At 29.0% G+C, this 27886-nt stretch overlaps 1 protein-coding gene across 1 annotated transcript in view; it reads left to right on the top strand.

Annotated features, from left to right (window-relative positions):
• Positions 1-603: 603 nt before the first annotated feature.
• LOC107162611 (DNA-binding protein D-ETS-3) overlaps positions 604-27886 on the top strand; it is a 58580-nt gene continuing 31297 nt past the window's right edge. Inside the window, exons 1-5 of the mRNA XM_089229268.1 lie at positions 604-1374; positions 5852-6012; positions 6245-6465; positions 9045-9116; positions 11619-11696. Of these exons, the coding sequence (XP_089085394.1) occupies positions 5861-6012; positions 6245-6465; positions 9045-9116; positions 11619-11696 (523 nt within the window). The 5' untranslated portion in view covers positions 604-1374; positions 5852-5860. The remainder of the gene's footprint in view (positions 1375-5851; positions 6013-6244; positions 6466-9044; positions 9117-11618; positions 11697-27886) is intronic.

Below are 27886 nucleotides of genomic sequence, written 5' to 3'. Positions count from 1 at the left end.
ATGCATGAATATTATATAATAATACCATTTTCCGTAAACGTATAAGTACAAGTATAATATACGAATATCGAGTCGTCGAAACGATATTTTCTCTTATTGGAGATGTTGCGGGTGTATATATAGATAATAATAATATAAAATATACATTTAATAATAATAATATCATAACGGTGGCCCTTTATCGAGCGCCATTTGTACGGATGATCCTATTTCGGCGGTGTGTGGCGTGAGGGACGGGCGGAAAGGGGGCGTAGGATAGACGTGACGATGGGTCGAGCTGGGTAGATAGATTTGGGAGGGGTGTGGGAAACTCCATGACAAACGAAAGGGGGGTAGCGCGCGTCACCACCGCCGCCGCCTGGAGAATCCCTAGCTGCGGCAGAAAAAGAAGGACAATGTCATCCGGCGGCGGCGGCGGCTGTGGGGGTCGGCGGAAAACTCGTCGTAGGACGCGACGCGCGTGCGCGCATCCGTTTCCGACCAATCGGAACCGCCGGGCGTATCGCTGTCGGATGGCGTTCACCACCCCCCGAGCGCGCAACCGGGACGCCAGTTAAATTTAATTATCGGATCATTATATAGTCGTACGGGCCCGCGAGTTCGTGCGATACCACGTACGCAGACCACCGCCGCCAGTGTGGGTGTTCGTATTACAGTGACCGCGCGCGCTTAATACGTCGTCGTCGTACACGGCACGCGACAGATTTTATAGGTATATTATGTATATACCTACATAACCGCGGTAATATATTTTATTGTATGTTTTAGTATTATATGGGCGATTTTCGTCCACTAGTGTGACTGTTACTACTTATAGGGTACCGCAGCGATATCCGCGCGGTTCATCACGAGATACACCTGCGACGAGTTCGCCGTATAATCCGCGGTCGTTATTATTGTGTCAATAAATACAGCTACGCTACGATAGTATTCGTTTATACGATCGACGCTCGATATCTGACTGTTGCAGCGCTGCAGCTAACGAGTGCTTTTGCGGTTTCGACGAGACGGGAACTGCCGGAAAATAGACTTCCGAACGGCGTGTCCGGTGCGAAAAACGATGGTCCGGTGGCCATCATCGTAACAACAACAATAACTTTATTATACAGTATCGTGTCATCTATACGCATACAATATATAAAATTATTGTTGTCGTTATCACGTGTAACCAACCGCGATCGTTTAAACCGATTCCCTTGGATCGCGTACGACAGTCTACCGTGGTCGTTAACGATACTTTCGGCGATTATGTCGAATTTGCGATTTTTTGCTCGTGTCGTTTTTATATCCATTTACTGACGGTCGCGCTCAGATTGCATGACGATTACTGACCTTTGAACGGAAAATCACAGTTTCTCGGACGATTTTTCACAGGTAAACAACTCTAATATTATACCTATAATACGATCATGAAATGTATTTTAGTATGATATTATTATTATATTACGTCTACAACTTTTCTGTAGTCATATAGGTTATAGATTTATAGTTTAAAAAAAAAATGTATTGCAGGTTAACTATTTTATAAACACCTATTTATATAGTATTTATTAAGTATAAATAAAAGAGTGTGAATTGACGATGTAAATCGAATAATATATTTTTACTAATAGTTATACCTGTAGGTAACACCTCCTATGTATCGTGCATGGTAGTTACCTATATGCCATATTTTATTTTACTTAAACAGGGACAAACAATTTTCGTTAAATTTTTTATGGGGAAAATCGTATCACTCCTTCACGATCTGCAACTACCAGTTTTAGACCTTTGACATACAATTTTGTTCGTAACTAGAATACCACTCAAAATGGTCAGCACTTTACGGCATACTACATTTGTAAGGCAAAAACTACTTCAACTACACTATATATAAATCGGAATGAGTGACCGATAAAATGATATAAATTAGTGATAATAAAAATGAATTACAAAAAATTTTGAGGGGAGAGGAGAAAACAATGTGAACATATTGAGTAGCAATTATCGTTTCCAATAATAATATAAAAATAGATTTCGTCAGGCAGTAAAATCGATTATTTATTATTTATCAAATAAATATTGTTTTTTCGTATATTATACATTTATACAGTGCTACATAATATGATTTTTTTTTCAATGTACACGTTTTATTCATGAAATAATACAAAAAAACAAATTCACGTTGAACGAAAAATGTATTGAAAAATATAGATACGAAAATTAACATTTCTAACACACAATTTCACGTGAGAAATTTGATACTTATACGCTCTGATGAGCGTTATAGTATAATTATTACAGCACAGTGGTATATTTTTTATAACTATATACAAGAATGTTTGAACGTGAGCTTATATAATATTAATTTATATTTCTAAACAAGTGAAAAACATATTATAGATTGTTGAATATAGGAATATTAGGAATATTATATTATGTATAAGTACCTACTATGAATATCATAAATAATTACAATCAATCAAAACCACATAATATAATTTATAAATGATATTTAAGTAGATACCTGTATGTTATAGTTTAGCGTATTTTAGTAAATTTCTGACATTTAAATGGAAAATTCCTTCTAAATAATTTGCAAATGACTTTACAATCAATTTATAAAGAAAAAATAAGTTATGCATATATATAGTTTTATAGTATAAAAATTTGCATATAATGTTATGTTTCTACTTTTTAAGTACTCTAATACAAAATGAGATCGATCCAAAGGTGTTTTTGATATTATATAATTTAGTATAAATAAAACTTCTAATAGTTTAATATATTATGTATTAGACTATATTAACCATATAATTATATAATTATAAATTATAATTTATAATTTGCATATTGTATATTTTATAATATTGGTAGATAAGTGCTAAATGCTAATATTTAGCATTATATATATATAAGTGTATAGGCATATGACCTTCAGACCCTATCTACTCGCGCGTTTTATATGCAAATGAAAATTTAAACAACTCTATGAAACACTTACTGAAAAGTATTTGCTTATAAAAGAGCATTCAAGATGCTTATTTGGTGAATAAGTTGATGTGAATAATTTAAGTGTCTACACAGATTATTCTGGGAAATTCCAGCTTTTTTAAAAAAGAATTTATAATATATTTTAAATAATTCATGATTATTTTATCTTTAAATAATTATGAAATTTTTATTTTAATAATTTAATTTCATATTCCGAAATAGAATAACTTTTCGTTATATTTACCAATAAATAAAAATAAAATTTCCAACCATTAATTAATTAATTATTACTTGCAAGTATTTTAAGTTTATATGTGTCATGTTATGGAACAATACACTTTACGGGGCGGGATTCACACATGGGCCACTCGACACCACTCATACTTATTTCCCAAAATAAATTAGGTATGTATAGCCGTATAGGTATATAGGCACATTCAATTTTATAAATCTCTTATTCTCTGTTTAATAATTGAACTTAATATCGATTGCATTTATCGTGAGATTAGAAAGGAACTTAGATTTTAATGATTCTACATATAATACATTGAACAAAAAATCAATATACTTGTATTGCAGCAGTCATATTTAGTATCAAAGTCCAATAAGTAGCGTAAAATACTTGCAAACAAATGTTTGCTTCATATTTTTAAATTTAAATTAATAAATAGGTATGCTCTATTTTATCAGAACTTTTTGTGAAATATTGTATTGTATTGTAATGCCATACTTCAAAAAATAAAATAATATTAAAAACTTTTCGAAATAATGAGTGTGACTATACTTATAGACTATATAATATATTATATAATTATAATAATTTTAGAAATTATTCTTTGGGTTTCTTTTGATTGTATCAGACATTTTAACATTAATAATACAATAAATGATTTATATTATTATAAGCTCTTATTGTATATTTTAGGTTTGTTTAAAAGCACATCTTATATATCACCACTCACAAAACACTGCACGTGCGGAGGGTGTACCATTACTATACACTAGGCGTCAATTTTAATGGGGGGTTTAGGGGACGTATTCATTAACGGATAACAAAATAATTATTTTATATTATAATGGTTCAAAACATTAAGTTAGGTTATAGTTACAACAGTAAAAAAATAATTCAAAGTGTGAAGTTATTAATTTTACTGAACGTAAAAATAAATACATTATTTATTGTATTAATAAATATTTTGTTGAAATTAGAATAATAAATATTTATTTAAGACATATCTAATACGTCACAAGAATCTTCATCTGATTAAATATTATATTTTATTTTAAATCAAATTACATTTTTTATTAATAAATTTAACTAAATAAAATATGTCTTGTATAACTATACATTCATAATTTTAACTTGCAGATATTTTAGTTTTGGGCAACTACGCCTATACGTAACTACCTATAAAAATATTGATTCAACAATAGAACAAAAAAAATAAATATTTTTTTGGTTTTCCTAATGGGTGTCTCCAAGTTGTTGTGGTTGAAACAGGTTAAATTCTGTCGGTGGCGACGAAAGGTCGGAAATAGGGTTAAAAAATATTTAGCGCTACTTTAACTGCAATCACACGTTTATTATTTATAGTTGAATAATATATATATATATATATATATATGGATGGTTTTTTACCCAGCAATTCCGAAAAAAAAACAAAAAACGGTACACTAAAATATACCGCACAGGAAAATAAGTTATGGTGTGGAAAGTTATTCCAAAAACTCAAGCCAATAAATTATAACGGCATGTAAGGACAAAACAACCCTCTAAACATATGCATATACTGACCCTTTTTATCATGTATAAAAAGCGTACGTGTTTTGATTCTTTAGTTGTATCATAAATAGTATTAAAACAGTTGTAATTACAAATAAGGCAGTTAGTGAAAAAGGGGGAGTAGAGCGAATGACATTATTATTTATGGCTTGCCATGTTTATTACTACAGTCATCGTAAATACTAATTAAAAACTATTTAAGATTCTTTATCAATGTTTAAAAAGCTATTATACTACTTATTTTTGTTTTAAAAAATACTCATTTTTAACACTTAAGTCCCACATAGAATGACTATATTGTGGGTCCAAATATTTCCACCTGCATTTAAGATTTAAATTATTCATCATCATCTTTGACCTTAGTACATTACATTTTACAGTTCTTTATACATATTTTTTAGTGTCTTATATTTTATATTTTTTGTAATTTCAAAGTGTAAAGAATATTTTATACTATTTACTTTAGAGTTTTCACATGTATATATAGATAAATCTGGATAAATCTGGATAAAGGTTTATAAAGTCTGTACTAAAATGATCGCTGAGCTAAAGTGAATGACTTATTTGATAATGGTCTCATTATCAAATTAGGTAATACGAACTGCCTAAACATACATATCATAACAATGTATTACTAAAAACACTAATAACAATGAATATGATTTAAAATTAATCAGAAAACTAACTTACTAAATTTCACGTTAAAACTGGTATACTTACCTATTAATTAAAAATTTAAGATTTAAAATAATCAAATGTAATAAAGTAGATTTTACGAAAACATTAATACCATAATATGTAGGTATTGAACAAATAAATATAACATAAATCTTTTGACTTACTTATTTTCAATATTAGATACCACTGATACTAGATACTTTTTTGTTTAACTTGATAACTTACTCATTTTACTACTGATTATCTCTTCTATAAATAACTCTACAATGCTTTTAACGCTGTCTAATCGACTTATTAGACAAGTATTTTGGTTATTAAAGCGGTCTAGTCAATATAAATAAATATAGAATTGTTTAGTTAAAATTAAATCAACACTATGATATAATATTAATACTTACAGTTCTATGTTTGTTTCAGTTATACTCAATGATGTACGAAAGCACATGTTCGTACCAAAGTGCGTTAGACCTAAAAAGGGTGGCAATGTCATCACCGCCAAGTATAAAAACAGAAAATGACTGTCTTCCTACTGCTACTCCGCAATGGCCATCGGTAGGAGTGGCTAGTTGTGCGTACAGGTAAACAAAACCTTTTAATTTATTTATATCGATTAATAAGTAATAGCAACGTCTATTATTATGAACAAATGTTTTTAAAGGTAGGAAACGTAATAACTTAGTAAATACATTAACTTTATTTTAGAAATTATTTTGTATTTTGAGATACTTGAAGTTTCAATTATATAAATAATAGTAATATAACATCAGTAATAATAATTCATTATTAATTATTAATTAAATTTATTGTTAGGTTTGCGTGTAATTCCACGTTTGAGCAACTCAAACAGTCAGTAGAAAAGGCAAAAGCCGCGTTACAGGATCGTGGAAGTTATTTATCATCGTGTGACCTAGGTACATCTCCTTTTTGTCCAGCAGCACCGTCATCTAGGACGCCAGTGTCTACTCATCCAACTACCAATTCACTCGATTTATTTCAGGATGAGCAAAATAATACTGACAAACGAAACAATTGTAAGTTTGCTTTACAACAGTTCATTTTAAATACTCTAGAAATCAGTTTACATGCAAAATGTAAATATAATAATACACAAAAATTCTATCATATTGTATGAACAATATAAATTAATTTCTTAAAAAACAACACAATTATTATAGGTAGGTACTTAATAATATATATATATATCTTTGAAAATCTCCAAACAGTATACCGTATTCTAAAGTATTGTCGTTTTCATAGAAAATAAAGTTAAAAAAGAAGAAAACAGTTTCCATGGAAACAACTTTCGGTCGTCATCCTTCAGTGGTTTTGCGCTTTTGGCCCTTTGAGAAAAAATGGCGTATTTTGGAACAATTGCACTGAGCTCAAACACACAATACATTATATAATATATACTATATACCTAAATATATTTTCTCACCGGGCGTTCGGAAACGAATAGGAAAGAGATGGTAAAGGGATGCCTGGGTGTGGGAGGAGAGTGAATGAAAATTGAGTACATCCGTTGTGGCTTTTTAGCAAAAATATAAAAAGTGAAAACGAATAAAAAGAAAAAAAAGAAAATGCTTTTTAATGATATGCCAGGGACATCGGTTTTTATTATTGCAGTCCACTTCCGACGACCATATCAGACCATGCACATAATCCTTTTATGATTATCATTTCCTTCCTTGAAAATACATGGTATAATATAGTATCTATTTTACATAGGTACTTCATCATTTTTTTTTTACATTTTTAGAAATCATAAATATAATAATAGGTAAATAGATAATTTTCTAAACTATTTAAAATTCTATTATAAAGATTATTTATTTTTATTACATACTTAAATGTTTTTTTCTATTTTTTTAATTTATATAAAAAAAAAATAAAACATTAATTTTTATAATTACATAATAAATCTAAATTGATAAATTATTGTTTTAGTTATAAGAGAAAGTAATTAATAAAAAGTAATAAATTAACAAATCAATAATATCTGTTTGTCTCGTATTATACGAGAAGCAAATTAGAAAATTAACTTAACTCTAAGATAATGATAATTAACTATAAAAAATTAAGTTACATCTATAACAGTTTTAAAAGATAAACTTAAAAGTTTAAAACTAAAATAACTAACCAGTTAAGTACAAATATATCTAAAAAAAAATTGTTTAAATAAATTTTTAACTTATCTTTATCTTTTTGATAAGTTATAATGCCCACCTTTGCCAAAATGTATCAGAATCTCGTAAATTAGGTAAATCAATTATCAATTAGTGAATATATGTCCATCGACAAATTGATAGAACCTCAAAAACACATTTCTATAAAATTTCGAAATCGGCATTCGATGGTCAACTTCTGACATTCCTATAAGTTATTGAGATAATCAATACAACTTTTCGAGTCTATAATTTATTAACTATGTAAACAAAATAAAAATAGCCGTATGTATAAGGAGAACTTCGCTCAGAATATAAATTATATCAAACTTTGATGGAGCTATAATAGTCACGTAGATGATACATTGAATAATTTGAATGCATTTTTAAGACAATACCTACGAATGTTGAAGTAGAATATGAACTAAGTTTGGTGAACATTTTGAATAGGTTGTATTGAATATTGAGTTTTTAATATTATTTAATGCTGATTAATTATAATTGTAAACAACATTTATGCATTATATATAAAATAAATCAATTATTTTGAGTATTATATTCTGATCAAAGAATTTTGGAATTTATTTAGCAATTACTAAATAGAATATAAGAATGTCTTGAAGCAAATCGTATTTCTTGTTATAAATGCAAGAATTTACGATTATTGGATTGGAATCCTTTTTCTTTCAAATGTTTTATTTTTCTTCTATTATTTTTTTTAACGCTTTTGTCGTTTTTTTTTCAACACCTTTTTAGATAATTATTTTGTTGATGTAAACGGAAAATAATGTATATACCCTACATAAAAAGAGAGAAAATTATCATTATAAACAAATATAGAAAAAAAAACATAGACATGATAAAAAGAAAACCTCCGAAACATTTATACCGATTCCAGGCGACGAGCCGCAACGATAGTATCCTTTTCCGGTGTTCCGGTTAGCTTTCCTGGTGCATTTTATTTGACACAAAAGAAATGTTATTTAACAAAATAAAATTAAAATATCTATTTAAAACCATTTTCCAGACGCTCATGTTTTATCGTAAAATGTTATACTTTTGAATAATTAGTGAAAAATATGTTTTCTTTCTAAAATTATTAACTAATGCACAGATAACATATTATTTCATTTTCCAGTTAATATCCATGTTTGATTTATTAGTTATTGTGTTTTATTTGGTTCGGACTTTAGGGTATTAATTTCCCTCGACATCAATATTATTAATGTTTTTAACAATATACAGTAGTTAGTTTATTTTGATTTAATACTCAGCGATGAATAATTACTTTTTAATCATAGTAAAGTATTTATGTTATTGGTATATAATTATATATAATCTACATAATACTACGCTGTCATTTTATTTATAATATGTTTCTTTCTACACATTTATAAATTTATTTAAAAAAATGTATTTTAAACTATAATTTTTTGTTTTTCTAGACATTGATTCATCAAATAGCAGATATGATAAAAGCTCAGGATTGATGCATTTACCTTCGTCTACATCAAATGGTAAAATATATGTCATTTATTACATCTTACAGTAATTTTACAAATATCTACTCTTGAAAATTATAGTTATTTTATGAACGCAAATATAGAATATAATTCTTGTACTAAAATTCACTTTAATTAAAATATACCATATTTACACACTTAACTCTACTATAAACTAAATTATGATTTGATTAGAATACAATTTTATTTAACTCTATTATCTACTATCGAAATTTCTTATCAATATACATAATTAACGTATAAAATAACTAATAAGTAATAACATATAATATAGAATAGTTACATGCAACTTATTATCCATCACCAATAATAGCTATAACGATGTTATATATTAAAGCTATGGCATATCTTGTGACTACATTATATCATTTCCTAACTGTAGTCTGTAATACTGTTTGCAAATTACACATAATAATGTGTTTGTTGTATAGATTAATTTCGTTGATATGTTATATTAATTTAATTTTAATTAGTTTCATAATTAGTATGCAATCTGCATTCTGCGGTAGTGTACACCAATTAACTATTTAGTGTTATGGTATGTAGACGCAAAGGATTCTCGTTGTGGGTTGCATTTTGCGCGTATAAATTTATTATCAGAGCCCACGGATTGTGTTTTACATTGAAAACTCCGTAGTTCAGAATCCGCATACCACCTACCTTGCTACCTAAATTTATTCATTTGTACAAAGTACATGTTTATCATAATTTTTTTCACAGTTTAAATAATAGGACTTAGATTTCAATTCTTTTATAAATCTATTATATATACGCATAATCTATCTCAATAGCAATATTAAATTATCTTAAAGAACGAAAATTAACGAAATTGTTATATAGGTGACTGAACAATGTACCTACATTTTTTTTCAAGTGATAAATTAAAAAAGAATTTATTTAAATATAATCTTAAAAAACATTTTATATAAATATACTAAAATCACTAATATATAAAAAATAATTTGAAATAAATACGATGTGAAACATATTTTATTTATAATATATTATTTACCTATACATATAACATATATATATATGTTATAAACAGAAAACAGCCTCGTCATTATCGAATAATCTTGTATAGGTACGTTCTATAGGAAAAAATTACATTAAAAATAATAATCCGTATAAATCTGTGGGCGTAGACGAAAAATATATTTCACCCGTGTATATAATATAATATGTTTTGTTCATGGGTATGATATTGAATTAGTATAAACTATAAATGTATAGCTGTGATGCGAGTGAAAAGGGGAGCCACGCGCCCCCCTCCACATTGACAATAGTGTGTTTATCTCCGTTCGCTTTTACAGTTTTACGGAAGGGGGAAAAACTGTCAACCCATCGGTATGAGGGTCACATGCTGTTACCATGGATACTGTCGTCAGTCAAATGGCCGCCATCCTATACCGCCTCGCCAATCATTCCTATTCGGGAATTTTTCTTCACATCTAATAGATTTTTTTTCCCGTTTGGCATTGAATTAGAGTACAAAGCCGAGAAACGTAGTTAGGTTCTTTGTAACATTTTTTTCGATGATTTCACACGTTTTTAACAAAAATACTGTTCAAACTTCTATAAACATCATAGTCAAAAGTTTAACCATAGCTCGCTACTATATAATAGTATCTTGAAATTCACATATCACTTTTATTTGCGGTAAAACGTATGATATTGTGAAAACATTAATAAGTAAATAATAAGTTATTACCAAAAATGAATATTCAACAAATACCTATAGAGTTTAAAAAATACGGATGACTAACAGCAATAATTGTTGACAAAAATTATATATTATCTATATTTTACTATTTTATTATTACAACGAATAAAGTTAAATAATAACTAATTTAATAATATATGGCTTTTACGTAACAAATTTTGTACTTCTTAATAAATTATATATCAGCTCTAAAATCTTCACAAACTAAAACACGTTTAAAAAAATTTATGTAAAAACCATAAAAAAAAAATAGTTATTGGTTTGAAATATTTTTGGATGATTACCGATTTGATTTGCGTGGCCAGTAATAAGCTATGTATTTTTAATATCAGAAAAAAAACTTGTTGATAATCACATTGCAGCTATTCTATCTGCACTCAGCTATTAATTTATAATTTAAATAAACGCTTGTAAAACTACCAAATAATAGTTACATTAAATTTAAACATACCGAATTTTTCATAATACAAACCAGTATAAAATTATATAACAATATTATACTATTCTATAATATTATAGAATTGCTAGGTATTAATTTAAATAATTGAAACAAATAATTTATCATTAAAAAGTCATTTCTCATTAAAACTTTAAAACGTTTTTTTCCCGAGTAAATACATACCTCCTTTACAGTCTAGACGTAAAATCTATGTTTATACCTATATTATATTATATTTTATAAGCACTCTTATTAGTTATTGCATACAGTACACTAGTTAATTTGTTTAGTAAAAACATATTTAATTAAATATTTCTTTCAATAATTTCAACAGGTTTATCTTCTGTTGGAAAATCATCGTCATATTTGCCATCTTCCATATCAGATTCATTTAGATCGTCATCGAAATCAGGTATGTTATTCATTTATTTGCATCAACGTTAATTTCACCAGTGATTAGACATTTACTGAAATGACTACTTATTTGGGCACATTTTAAAATAGAAAAAATATTTAAAACATTTATCTACCTCAGATATTTATTATTTTTATATTCCCTTAATAATGAACTATTATAAACAATATTATTAACAATTATATTATCAATGAATATAATATAATATTTGCATATTATTCAAAGGTGTGAAATGTGATTATAGATTTATAGTAAAAATACAACATAATAATTAAGTCTAAATATTATATAGTCTCTACAGTTAATATTTTTTAAATTACAACAGAATAACTGAAATTATTAGGAACATAACCATTATTTTTCGTTTAAATAAACGATTTTGTCAAAGTTTGAATTATCAAACGTGAAATGTCGATATAAAAAAATGTGCGTATTTTTATGCCTATATCAAAAATTGTAAATTGCTGTACCAATAACTTATGAGTTATAAAGAACTTATTGACTATTACCAATTACATTTTAAAATTTTTCGACTTAGAATCAAAAAATTCATTCGTAAACGCGCATAAAAAATAGTAGTGGAAATATTTTATATTTTAGTAAGAATTTAAAGTTTCTGCGGTCATTCATTTCTGAATTATGATATAGATAAAAAAAAATCTATTTTGTCAAAAACGGCAATGGTTGCATAAATATTTCCGATAATTTCCTTAGATTTTTCTTCATTCCAACTATTTTTAAAAACTGGGACTACATAAGTAGTACTCATTAGATCCCATTTTTTAAGTAAAAACTAGCCTCAAAACTTGAAGATTGAACCCTTTTTTACTGCTGTCGCTGATTAGAGTAACATTTAAAGATTAAAATATGTGTTCACAAACATAATTATTATTATAATATATTTAATTGTTTAATACGCGTGTATAATTAGTGTAATGCAAACTGTGTATAAATATATTAATCTATATACTTGCATGTATGACATTTTTATGAAAATAGGTTGCTGTAGAATCCACCTCACCCATCATTCACTCAGGTTTTTTAGATTGGTTTAATGTATGATTTATGAGTGGCATTTACCTACTCATTTGTATATACCTACTTAAAATTGTAGGTTTATCGTAACACGCAAGAAAAAAATTGCCCCTATTATTCCATCGACAGCCACAGCAGGCCGAATATACATTAATGTAATCGAAATATATAGGCAGGTATCTGTATGCATAATATAATAGTGGTAAAAAAAATAAACATTGATTATCGTGTTTACTTCGGTACCTATACTCACGCGGGTGTTGGCCTGGCGGCAGTTGACTGTGGAACGTATATTTATAGCGTTACTGACATCCCTTTTTGCAATAAACCGTAGATACAAGCCGAGGTGTCTCTTCGTGACAGTCATCGAGTCGAACAATGCAATATAAAATTTCACATAGGCGAGTCTGTATATTATGGTGGGAGGGGGCCACAGTTAACTCGGTTATGATTAATGGCCCCAGCCCCCTCGCCAAACGACTGCAGTCCATCCCTATTAGCAATAAATAAAATATTATATACATTTTTATTTTTTTTTGTTTACCCAGAGCGCTTTGTCTCGAAGCTTTCATTCGTAACCACCCTTCACCCTTCACCACGCGCACGTTAACCTCGGCACCATAAAACATTTGACTCAAGATATGTAATCAAACCCGAGAAAACCCACCAACCAGTAAATAATGGTAGTTTTATTTATTTTTCCAATAGTGCATCGGCAGATACAGCTATGGGGTATGACAGGGAATTGAACTCGCACTTTTATAGTTATATTTAATGTTTATTTACTCATATTACACGTTCAATATGCATCGCTCGTATGTTCATAATCAATCAATTTCTTCACCCAATCCATGTATAATATTTTAAACGTAATATTAATAAATTATACCAATTGAAACGACAAAATCCCTTCAACCAATACAATTTTTTTGCTTTTACCAATTGAATTGAAAAAATATATGTAAAAAAACGAAATTGTATATATATTATACATACACATACACTATACAGAACAACTAATAACTATTCTAATTACATAGTAAACTATATTTAAAAAAATATTATGTAATTACAATAGTAATGGAGTTTGAAATATATATTTAAAACAACTATTGAGACTAGCACTTTGGAAAGTTATTATTTGAACGTGTATTAACACGTGCAGTGCTCCATTGTCACCAATCACAATATAGGTATACATATATATTTATATACATATCACCCCTCAATAGTAGAACGTTATTTTACATAATAAAGAGAATTTATGACAATAATAATTATAATTGTTACCAGTGAATTAAATCGAAGTGCGTACGTATGGTATGGTTACTTTTGTCTGTCGTCGATACCATATCACATGTCGTTTCTCTGCCACCAGTGCCACCACCCACCATACCCACACTCAGCAATGTTATATAGACTCTTTGATACGCTCACTCTTGCCCACTATCTGCCCCGACTCCTTCGGCACCCCATACCAAATACTGCACCCACTCGCCGACCACCACGACGACGAGTTTTCGAACATGACTAATCTCTATGGGTTTCCGTTTCGGAATGGAAAGTCGGCGGCGTACGGTTTCCTGCCGTACGCACGGCCCGAAATAATAGCCTCAGTCCACACGCGTCGCGGCCTTTGTCAATTAAAGGCCCTTTCGGTCCATTTCACCAGTGGACGACCGCCTTTAACGAGCGACCCTTTCACTCTGTCCCACAACTCGACCATTGTTTGTTTATGATTAAAACCAAACGGGCCAGAAAAAATACGCGCATAATAATAATAAAAAAATACTAATGTACACAATAGCGTTTTTATATGGAACATCTCACATGACATTGCAATAATTTTTCATTTTTATGACGACCAACGGCGATGTACCTCCGTGACTATAATAATATTATTATTAATATGACAAACTTTATACTTATTTTTATCAACTAAAATTCGCTTTTTACTCCCATCATATTATATTTTTATCTTTTTTGGTAAATAGAGGCACCGATCTTAAAAGTTTTTAACAAAAAAAAAATATCAATATGTTCGGTAATTTGCACTATAACACACAAATAATTGGAGTCCTAATAAAGTAAGTATATAGATTTAATATAGGTACATTTACCTGTCTACTTATATTAAATGTATAATAATATGTTGAACGTTATTATTTAATATTTAATAATGTATGCAACTTAGGTATCGGAAAAGTGTAAGATTGTGATTAATTATGAAAGACATATTATTTTATTCTCCTATTGTAATATGAATTTTGACAAATTCGACTTTGATAAATACTGTTTACTATCAATTAAAATAACAAATATTATAGAGCAAACTGAGTATAGAGTATAGGATATAGGACGTATTATATTCTACTAGTATAGAACTATAATTAATTAAGTTAATCAAAAATATACCAGTGTATTGATATTTACTTCTAGGTAAGTATAGAACCCAGTCAAAAATAAATACCTAAATGTTTGACTTGGCTATGAAACATGTGTTTGTGTTTTACCTAATTTAAAATTGTTTTCACCTGGCATAGATTTTATAAATTAGTTTAATGATATTTATGCGTCGTTACTCATTAATCGTTATAGCTATTGCTTCCCCTAAATCTAAGTAACATGGTCGAATTTAATAATAAACCAAAGTGTTCGTTATGGGTACTAATCACCCCTAACATCAATTCATTATTATATTGTAGGTACACCGCTTTGTGGCCATCACCTGCCTATATACATCTGACGGCCTAATAAGTCTAATTTCAATTTATATATTATGTTCATTGTTTAATCCCATTATGGCATGGCTCATGGCTCATAGTGTATCGAATCATCACTTTAAGGTGACTGATTATTAACCTAATGAATGTATTCTAACACGGCGTTGTATTAATTAAATTAAAGAAATAGAAATTGAATAAAATGTTTAGGTTCATAGTTTCATTCTATAATTAATCAATAACCATAGATATATATACTAACTTTATCGATTTATTATATACATGAATTTCTATGAAAATAAAGACGGTTAGAAATCTGAATGAACATAATATATTAATATTGAACTATTTTCAAATTTTAATTCAAAGCAATACTTTTTTTTTAAACCAGTAGATAATATTAAGATGATGTAGGCGTACCTACTAGGCATTAATTTGTATTTACTCTCTGACCCATACACATGACAAATTCTTAACTTTAAGTTTGATTTTGGATAAATTCACTCTAATATTAAAGCTAACAACACTGCTATGTTCATGTTACTTCTGATATTTATTCTTAGTTTTCTGGCTATTTATTTTTACTACATTATATTTCTATACTGAACGCAAATATCAAGCTAAATATTGCGTATATGTGTGGAAAATAGATTGTAGTGTGTTAACATATTCTTAATTAATAATAGGTAACACAAATATTTAAAAACATGAAGTAATGTAAAATCACAATTAAGATTCTGAGCGGAGCAGGGAATGTATTGATTTTACCATGGTGTGTGTGTTTTTTTTATTTTGTGTCTAACATCACGTTTTGGGGTAGTAAAAGTGCTTCGATTTTCGACTTCAGTACTTCGTAAGATCAGAAAGTGAATCTAGTTAGTACTTTGGGGGGGGGGGGGGGTCAAAAGTAAAAAATTCTCAATATTTTTCTAAATAATTGGGATAAACAAACTAAAAATTAAAGGAAAAACTGAAAATTTTACACATAATCAGTTTTCGACAAAATTTTGGTTTTTGATGTAACTTTAAAACAAATAACCATATATACATGCAATTTTCACCGAATGTTTATATATGAATAATATATGATATTCTATCCACCATGCAATTTTCAAAAAATTTCGACTTAAGTTGAATTATTTATAGAATATAACATTTGAAAATTTAATACAAGATTTCTTACAAATTTGTTTATCTTTATCACAAAAAAATGTCCACCAGAAATTCAAATTACATTTTTATGAGCGTTTGAAATTTAAATTGTTACAACTTTGGATTTTCACTAGATTTCTCATCTAGCAATTTACTTATTTTGGTGTAACTCTAAAACAAATAACCGCAGATACTTGAAAATTTCACTGAATGTTTTTATAGGCATTTTCTATATTTTGTAAAATTTTCAAAATATTTTGATTAGTTTTGAACTATTTACTGACATTTTAATTTTTCAACCTTTTTTAGTTTTTTTTCTATTAATGTCAATAAAATTGTATTGGCTGAGTAAAAACTCTTCAACATTTAACATAAGGCTTCCAACACATAGTTTTAATAGCAGTTGAAAAATATTAAAAATACATAGGCACGATTTTTTTATAAGCATTCAAAGTTCAAATTTTGACTTAATACGCAAAAATGACAGCAATGTTCAAATTATCTTAGATAAAAATTCATAAAAATGTTTATTTTTAATTCTAAGATTTGATAATTTAATTCAAGATTCCTTAAAAGTTTGTCTACCTTTATCAGAAAAAAAAATGTCCATCGGAAAATCAAATATTTTAATTCAAAATCGTTGTTCGTATACAATGATGTAATATCATTCGATTCAAATTTAATTCAATCTATTACAGTAACCCACTATGGTACAGCAGAGTGATATCCACTTTCCCATTTTTTTGTTTAATACTCATAATATTAATAATAATATAATATTATAGGTTTCATTGTTAACTATTGTTTATCATTGTTTGACCGAATGTCGTATGGTAGTTACCGATTAATAATTAGGTATTAGAATACTGACTTGTAGTAGATTGCATCCATTTCAAACTTCAATTTTGTTTTTCACTTCTTTAGTATTCTTATTTTAATTATTTTTGAAAGACTAAACTTAAAGTATATAGGATAACAGAGCGCGCTAGAATATTGAATTTCATTTGGATCGATATGATTCTGAAGGGGTGTAACAGACGGAAAGGATATTATATCGTTGGTCTCATAGAGCGCAGTACTCTGTCTGAAAATTAATATCACTGTTGGTAAACTACAATAAAATATTTTTTTTTTATCATTAAATATATATCAACAGGGCTACATAGTGCAAATATATCGTAATAATAATTATTGTATTTTAAAATATAATTCTGATCAGAGCTTGGATTGTCTATTATATTTTATAATAATCTTTTTTTGAAGTTATTTAAACTGAACATTATTAGAACGAATTCATATTCAAGGTCGCATAAAAATAGCCAATGATTCACTAAAATGTAATTAACCTATCATGAACCTCTAAATTGTATTTAAGTGACAATTATTATCTCACAATAATATTGATTCATTAAATTTTAAGTGATTCTTTATGTAACTCGTATATAACGTTATAAACACCTAATAAATTAATAGTCTTATGTTTAAGTTTTTCAAACATATAATAATAATTAAGATTGGATATATCTACTTTAATACTTTTAATTCAAAGCAGCGGCTATGTAATATTTGGATTAGACTTTGGTTGAAATGGTTTTTTAAAACCAGTTCACTATAATTGGATCCCAGAATTTTCGGATGACTAGGTAGTTTGACTCAAGTTTTTGACTAATCATTTACATCCTTTAAATCATAAAAAATATTAATCATAAGCGCGATAGTCGAATTTCACTTATTACCTACAAACCAGTGGCATATTTACGGGGGGGGGGGGGGGGGGGGGTCAAGAGGATCAACCCCCCCCCCCCCCATAGACTGTATTCACACAATTAATTATAGTCCTTACTCGTTGTAATTTGACGATTATTATTTAAAATATTATGATTATTTTTTTTTTTAATCAATAATTGATTAAATTTACAAGAATAAAACCGCCGAGTGCTGCTAGAGTCAGACGGGCTAGATTTTTATTATTCCCAATAGAAAATAACATTTTATGCTTGCAGACTGCAGTTCAATTTTGTAAAATTGTGAAGTATTCGAATAAATGTAATAATATGAATATGTATTCAAATACTTTTTTTAGATTAGCAATGAATGTATTGATTTTACAATGATGTGTGTTTTTTTATTTTTTTGTGTCTGTCACCACGTTTTAGGATAGTAAAAATGTTTAGATTTTCTTCAACAGTATCTTTTCTGATAGGAAAGTGAACTATATGGTACTTTGGGGGGTCAAAACTAAAAATTTCCCAGTAGTTTTCAAAAGCGCCGTGAAAAACAAATGAAAAATTAAGGAAAAACGGGAATTTGGCACTTGGGTTTAAAAAAGGTAATGGTCGAGAACTGCACTCGGGTAAAAACCAGATAGTGGTCGAACTGCACTTTGGCTCAAAAAGTATTTCAATAAAATTATCATGCATTTGAAGCGGTTAGGGCTAACACTCATTTTTCTTCCCACTTACAGGCTTAGGACTGACAATGATTTTAATCGTTGGTGGTTAAAAATGATTGTTTTAAACATCACATTATGTTAATTATATATATTTACATTATAATTATTATATTATACTATACATATTATTATTATTATTATCAAACATTTTTTTTTTAATTGTCAAATTTAATTATTGTCATTATTATATATATATTTTTTGTCATTTCGATCATTTTTTGTAGTAATGACTAACTGTATTCAAAAATTCTAGCCTGGTAATACGCTTTTGAGTATATAAGTCAATAATTCAATATATTTTTTAATATTATTTTTTTTTTTTTCTGGTACCGAGTTGTTGATGGTCTTTTGTCAGTATTCTGCATTAAATGTAGGAGTCGATTTTTAATTGTGTTAAAACATCAATGAAAACAAATAAGTATATTTGGATGTGGTGATGAAAATGATTTATTGAACTTCGCGCGGAAAGCTCATATTTGAGCTTAAAATGTAATATAATATAATAATTATAGGAAAATGAGTGTTAACTAAATGTTTAACCCCTTCAAATGCATGATAATTTTATTGAAATACTTTTGAGCCCAAGTGCAGTTCGACCACTACCTGTTTTTTACCCGAGTGCAGTTCAACCATTACCTTTTTTAAACCCAAGTGCAATTCGACCATACCCATCATAATAGTAACATTACAGTAATTTTACAATCGCACTTTCCTCCAACCCTTTCGTATAACACTGTGCTATTATTAATATTATTTTATAGGTATTGCACATTGATAACTACTCTAAGCGTAAATTCAATTTAAAGCCAAAGCATGGTTCAAATAAATATATATATAAAATTATAATATACAAATATCGACAAAACATGATTTGGTATGTGTCTGCTAAAAGGCTTGAAAAAGGCTATAAATTGTTTATTTTCGTAATGAACATATCTGTAAATTATTAGTTAATAGTAGTTAATTGATAAAATTAATTAAAATAGTTATCTATCTATAATAATTTAAATCACTAAGTTATACAATTATTGTAGGTATAGCTTTTATCCTAAGTGCCTATATTATGTATATCAATATCATATATTATTATTATTATTATCATTTATTATGTTATGAATGATTTCATGAACACGAACAGATAAAATAATGATTAGTAGATATTATTGATTTGTCTTAAAAAAAAATGTAAGATCCAACATAAAAAGTAAATTCACGTTTTTTTACTTAGACACTATGTTACTTACCATTGAGTGGAAATCTATTAACTTACTTAAAAATTACCGTCTTTACCATTTGGAATTTCTGAAACAAGTGTGAAATGATAAATAGTATACCTATGTATTTTTATAGTCGCCTTCGTATTTAATTTTACCAACATTAAACTCAATGAAAGCAAATGGGTGTCTATATAGGTGTCTACATATTTCTATGCATATAAAAATGTATAAGTTTGTAATTTATAATAATCAAAACTTTATAAATGATGTTCCTGATGGGTGATTATTATATGTACCTATTACCTGTATATAATTTAGTAGTATAAATTATTTATTTGCAGTAAGAACATAATTATGGATGTGAAAAATGATTTTTAATCGCACAAAAAGAACCTATAATGATTTTAAAAACTATAGTAGGTGTTCAATTCGATTTAATGAGTGAAACCGATTTTGTTAAAAACACCATAACATTTAATTTTTTTTTTTATTAAATCGATTGTTTTTGCATTTTTTTTTTCATTTGAATGGTAAAAAAAAAACCATTATTTTTCAAAATATTTTGAAACGGTGGCAATAAGCTTAAACTTTTCGGCGAAAAAAAAACCACGGCCTAGGTATCATTATATATTAGTACAGATATTATTTCATGCGGCGGCGACCCTTTAAAAAATTAATAATGCTCCTCTGAGTGGCATGTTGAATGTTACAAAATCAGATAAAAAATAAGCGTGTGGTTACAAGCGTGTTGCCCGTGTTCGCGATATGCGTCCTCCATGTTACCTTATCGTTTCCTGTTCTCGACACTGCACGTGGACGACAACCGTATCAATACACGTTTTTTTTGGTGCACCCCAGTTGTGGCCCTATACTGTATCTTTGCTGACAATAATTGAGACATGACTCACAGATAATCCGACAAAAAACTATAATATTATATTATATGATACATGAATCTCATATCTGTATATTGTATACAACCTACCTACAAATGACTGCAAAACATAAATAGCTAGGTGCACATTATCTAATAAATATTATTCTAATTTATCAAAAAAGGTAAACTTATATTAATAATATAAAATATAAATACTTTAAATAGATATACATTATTTAAAACAGTGTTATGGGTTGGAGTGCCTTCAATAGACTTTCTTTTCAACTACCCTGCACTATCGTACATACAGCACTCGCAAAGTTGAAACTATGTGGTAAATACTCAATAATAATAATATAGATTGTATAATAAAATATTGAGTAAATTAAGAAAAAAAGTATTCAAGGTATACCTACTCGTATTTATTATTATTTATAAAAAAATAATTATAAAAACAATTATTATCATATTTTGTATGTATGATAAGGGAGGGAACGTTAAATATTCATTTTAATAGCGCATAAGTATCAAAAATGTAATACACATTACACGCGCACACCGTTTAAAACAACTCCCATTAAAGTTATAATATTCACGAGTAGTAGCCTAAACATTGATATTTAAAATTTTTAATTTGTAACAAACTAAACTAAGATTAGAATCAATTGAATTCTAATATATTTTTACTATAATATCGTTACTATCATTACCATTACATTATTATATATTATTTGTATCTTACTAAATGCATATTATGCAATGCCCATATTTATTAAATATACATATACTATTTAATATATTTAATGATTGTATTTATAATATTATTGTTTATTATTTATATAAATTTAATCAAACTAAATACTTCCAAATTAATTACCATTTACAACTGTTATGTATTATAATTTAAATATCAAGGTCAAGGATTTGTCCAAAATGTTATTGCGGGGCCTATTTAATGGGTGTTTGGTTTTACTTTTAGTCTTCATAGACAGCTCGATTTTACTCCTATCGATGAATCAGAATCATATTGACGAATATTTGAAATATGGGCCCGTTGATTATTTTTTTCAAAAAATCGTGGTGGAGCCTTGAATGCCCATTTGTCTGTGCCATTATTCTACAGTCAGAACCGCCTTTGGCCCCTGATAATATTATACACGCAGTAAATATAGCTAGTTAACACTAGGAAACGTTACCATCAAATTTGACTATCGATTTTAACGATATAGTAAATAATAATAGAGTATATATTTAGTCATTTAGAGATCAGAAGATTCACTTCAGTTTTTACTAGCAAACTCAATAAACAATAAACATAATATAAATATTATAACATCCAACTTAATATATTACATTATAGATTTAACATTCAGAACTTTGAGACGATCAATATGAATCAACATTACGAATCATCGTTAAAAAAAAAATAAAAAATTTTGCCTGATAAAATATGCGATGTATACACCGCGTGGATCCATATATTTTTAAGTTATATTGTATATATGCAATTATAATACAAGGTATCGCTTCGTACTTAAAATATTATGTATTGGATTGGATTATATAAATGCGTTAACGCCGAAAAAAATTGTGTGCAACTGGCGACGACAAAGGGTTGATACAATAGTGTGAAGTATTTATTGTTTGAATGGGTATAATATGTGAGCTAAGTACTACACAGTGGAAAACAATGGGCTGGCTTGTATACGTTGAGTTTTTTCTTTCAAGCGACTACCACACACTATTTCTGACCATTTTTAAAGCCTTCCCCGACCAAGGCACTCTAAACGTATTTTGAAAGTAATTACACTTAATTACAGCACTATTTGGTCCACTTCTAAAGGTTCTTTTGTGATCGCTATTCACCACCGTTGTTTTCTATGTTATATGAACGTCATATATAACCAACACTAATTTTCTCACTAGGAGGCAGTAAACTTGTACACCCAATTGGTTTTTATGAATTATTTTTTTGCACAACGCAAAAGTTTTCGGCTATCGATCTCTGCAAATATAAAAACATTAATAATTTTAAACATGCATTTTAATGCAAAATATTACATCCAATATGGTACACAATAAGAGTGAATGATATTACGCAGATGATATGTATTTAAAATTATACGAGGCGAGTTGATTTTTTTTTTTTTTTTTGAAACATTTTGGTTACATTTTGATTATGATTTCCAAGATCAAGCACACATCGACGGGTTTAGGATAGATGTTAGGCCAGATTAGTCCAGTTAGTGCTGAGGTAATTCGATAAGAATTTTCAGATGATATATAATGAGTTTGCTTGTTTGATAGTTCCCAAGCCGGGACTTTATATTATGAAAAACCTATTCTAAAATTTCAAATAAAAATTAGTCGACCGCTGTATATTATTAAGAGAGAAACGGTCGATCGCAACTCCTCGGCGACCCTCGATCGTCATGGCAACGCATCGATTGTGTCCGGGCGTTGGAACTATTCCAAATTACCTGCGGGGGACCTGAAATAATTATTTTTTATTATTGTTTTGCTCGGCTTGCCGTCCACGCGAAACAGTATATAACTCATAAGATATCGATCAAGTTTGGTTACTCCGCGTACTTTTACATGTTCCTACCTGTATATTCATAGTGTCCCGCGAGGATTTACCCATTGCGATATCTTACGAAATAATGGAGATATCAAAATTCTGGTTTTATAATAAGATTCATAGGGATATGAACTACATTTACTTCATTTTTAAATTTATTTTAATGTTTTTGTAAAAAATTTAAGAAATATATTTTTTTATTTAAATATTTCCAAAAAAAAATTAAAGATAACCATTTTGTAGAGTTTATTTTTCTAAAAATATTGACGTTTCAAAATTTTATTTTCATTAATTTCCTGATTTTTAATATTTTTTCTAGTTTTGAAGAAATAAAATATGATTATAAATGTATAACCATTAGGAACACGGAAAATATTCGGCCGGCCATATGAGAATGCGCGCGGCGCGGCGGGTCATATGTTTGATAACATTACGGTGTTAAATAATACGTAATTTTCCTCGAAACTAAAAAAAATATTAAAAATCAGAAAATTAATGAATTAAAATTTTGAAACGTCAATATTTTTAGAAAAATAAACTCAACAAAATGGCTATCTTTAATTTTTTTTAAAATAATTAAATTAAAAAATATATTTTTTAACTTTTTTACCAAAACGTTAAAATAAATTAAAATATGATAGGTATAATTGTAGTTCTTATCTCCGTGAGTCTTATTACAAAACCAGAATTTCGATATCACCATTATTTCGGGAGATATCGCAATGGGTAAATCCTCACGGGACACCCTGTACCTATATATATATATCAAAGAAATAATTTGTCTTTCGATGCACGGGATAACTGATGTTTGAAACAGAGAAACAGACTATGAAAAAACGGTAGGTTATTATTCAAAATTCCACGCTGATTTTGCCGTTTAAAAGACTATTATGGATTTACACCAAAAATATGATGAAAGTGGCCCATTCGAATGTTAATGAGCTTCTTAATTTAATATTATTTTATTTATGATTAATTCATCACAACCAAGCAGTGGCGTAATTTGGAATTGGTTCTTGGGTGGGATAGAAGTTTACGTATATTATCATCCTAGGGAACACACCCCTCGAACATTAAATTCCATATACCATAGTTACTGTATTACCTACATTTGTTTTTATAAATTAAATGAGGTAAATGGTAAAATAATGGTGTTAAATAAGTTATGTTTTAACTATATGAGCCTTATAATTTTCTTGTCATGTATTTTTATTATTATTATTATTATTATTATTGTTGTTGTTGTTGTTGAGATATCATATAGTTTTAAACTAGTAAAATACAAATACATCTCAACTACGACGATGTCCATGAATTCTAATTTTAAAATCTTTCAAAGCCTACAAGTGACTGTCGGAATTCAATTATGGTTATTTAAATCCCCATATCCCCCTAACCTAACCTAACCTAACCTCCATGATTACGTCACTGATACAAATTATCAAATTTAATATGCCACTTATCATTATAACTATATTATTTATTATGCATTTTTTATTTCTTTCGTTTTATATTATTTTACATTATTTTTATAAATAATTATATTTATTATTTGTATATTTATAACTTTCCCTATTTTACAGGATATATATTGTAATCGTGTATATATTAACATGTGAGGGCAACTGCAGGTACATTTTGTTGAGGGCAACTGGTACATTTGGTCGAGGGCAACTGGTATATTTTAAAAATCCCGATAACAGCTGTGGGGGTGGGGGGCAACTGGTCAACACCCCTGAGTACAACCGACACACGTCCTGCTAGCATCATACGTGTACGAATCGACAACGGTGTGGGCATATTAACGATGTGTGTTCCGCAGCGTTTAACTTCTACAGTTATTGTGTAATTAGGGTAGGTAGATGTAGGTAAGTTTTCGATAAGGTTCAAAGTTATTTTGCCGATCTCAACCCCCCCCCCTCCCCAAGCCACACAGTTTCGACGCGTGGGCCACTGGGCTCGCACAAAAAATCGACACCCTCCGTGCGAACACAATTATTATTATAATATTATTATTATTATAAATATATATCATGAAGAAGATGTTCACATTGACCGGGGCATAGGGCGCAATATGTTTGACGTTTGCAGGCGGTGCAGCGAAGCGGCGCGTCGTATTTTATGGGCGACCACCCGCGCGCGTCGCATGACCATACTATTATAGTGACAAAATCGGTTTTTACGAGAGAAGCACGCGCCCTACTCTTAGGGGTGCGGGTGGTGGACGGGTGAAAACATATTGTGCAAATCGACAATACACGAGCGGGCGCGCGTGTGTGTAAATATAATATACAATAATAATAATAACAACAACAATAATAATATTATGTGTATATGTATAATATAATAAACGATATATTTACTGGATCACGTGCTTGGCCACTTAACCGACCTAGTGTATCCGTTTCACCGATTTTCACACGGTGTCGGTACGCGCGCGCCGCCGTTCCCCCTCCTCGACGACGCCGTGGCGGCACGACTACCCGCCGCGCCGGGGTGGTGGATTTTTTTCCCGTGTTTCCACCGTATTCGCGCGCTCCCCCTCGCACGCCGGTGAACCTTGACGGCGCGCTGCCCCGGTGCAGTTGACTCTCGCGGATCGCCTGCACCAACAATGCGCAGATAATTGGACGCAATGATAATAATAATGTACAATATAACATAGTAGAATATATAAAACATAAGAAAATGTTTTATTTTTTCAATGCACCGAAATTGCACACCCGATGACCACTATTAACACACAAACGATTGTATATTATACCCCGATGAAAACTACCGTGAGACCGCGCGATATATGTTGTAAGTACACAACAACGCGTGATGTTTAAGTAATTTTTTAAATAAACCAACTATATACAAGGTGATTGGCCAAGCATGCTCACCCCCCATTGTTTTCCTTTACTAATGAAATTGTTCATATTTTAATTTTTGAAATTTTCAAATATACTCAAAGACCATAGTTTTCAAGTACTTGTGATATTTTATTCTACTTAAATAAGGAGTGTCCTGTGGCGATACAAGCTTCTGTTTTTCAAATAAGAACCCCCCTTTTTACTGTAAATTATGTAGAAAATCATTGTTTTTTTTTTTTTTTTTTTTTAATGTTGATATACCTAATAAAAAATTCGAATGAGTAGTTTCATAGTTTTTAAATTTTTGTACTGATGATAATAGTCCTTAAAAATCGTTTTACAAAAGTATAAAATACCTACACGTACCTACTATTTGAACTAGTATATATGATAACTATATTAAGTCGTTTTTACGAATTATTCGTGTTGATAAATTAATATTAATGAAATAATGACTAATATTTCTAAATCCACCATAGACCTATGGTATAAACCTAAGCCTATATAGACCTTTTATCCTATAAGAACAAAACTATGCTCATTAGAATTTTGATTTCAATACGTCGAAATTCTCAAAAAAATTATCCGCTTGATAATTGAAAGTAAAACATTGCGGTTCTCATTTGAAAACAAAAATCTGTGTCGTCACAGAACACACCTTAAGCAGTACAAAGAAATCTCAACAATTTGAAAATATGGTCTTCGAGTAGGTATGTTTAAAGATTCTTAAAATCAGATTTTGAACATCTGCATTAATAAAGAAAAAGGGGGGTTAACATGCTTAGTGAATCACTCTGTATGTAAAACGTGAAAAAATAAACATATGAGTGAACATTTTATATTTTTTTCAAATGAAACGCATTACACCCGTTTTACCGATATCTCACTGATTAAGTGTAATGTTAAATATGTAAATACCGTAAACTATAATATAACGCGGTAACGATTTCGGGTGGTTACAATAAAGAATTATTCCATTTGGTTCCCTAATAAAAATGTACGGTAAAATTAACTTTAGTTTCACCTGACTGAATAGTAGTAACTACCTACCTATATTTACAAGTCTTACGATTTCAGGCTGCAATTTCTATTCTCTACAGGATTTTATCTAAATCACACGCGTAAAAGAAAACGGAGAAATATACCTTTTTGGAATCGGAAGCTTTTAAGAATAGTTTTTATTCCGGACCAAAAGACGAATATAAAATTAGCGTTGTGATGTCTGAAGGAGCATATAGTGCTCTTTAAAGGATCAAATGGCTTGGAATGTAATCGCGAACCCCAATACACGAAAA

The sequence above is a fragment of the Diuraphis noxia genome, unplaced genomic scaffold, assembly GCF_037042655.1.
Source record: "Diuraphis noxia isolate RWA-SAM2 unplaced genomic scaffold, SU_Dnox_SAM2 contig0005, whole genome shotgun sequence".
Classification (NCBI taxonomy): Eukaryota; Metazoa; Arthropoda; class Insecta; order Hemiptera; family Aphididae; genus Diuraphis; species Diuraphis noxia.
This window is presented reverse-complemented; position numbering and strand designations above follow the sequence as displayed.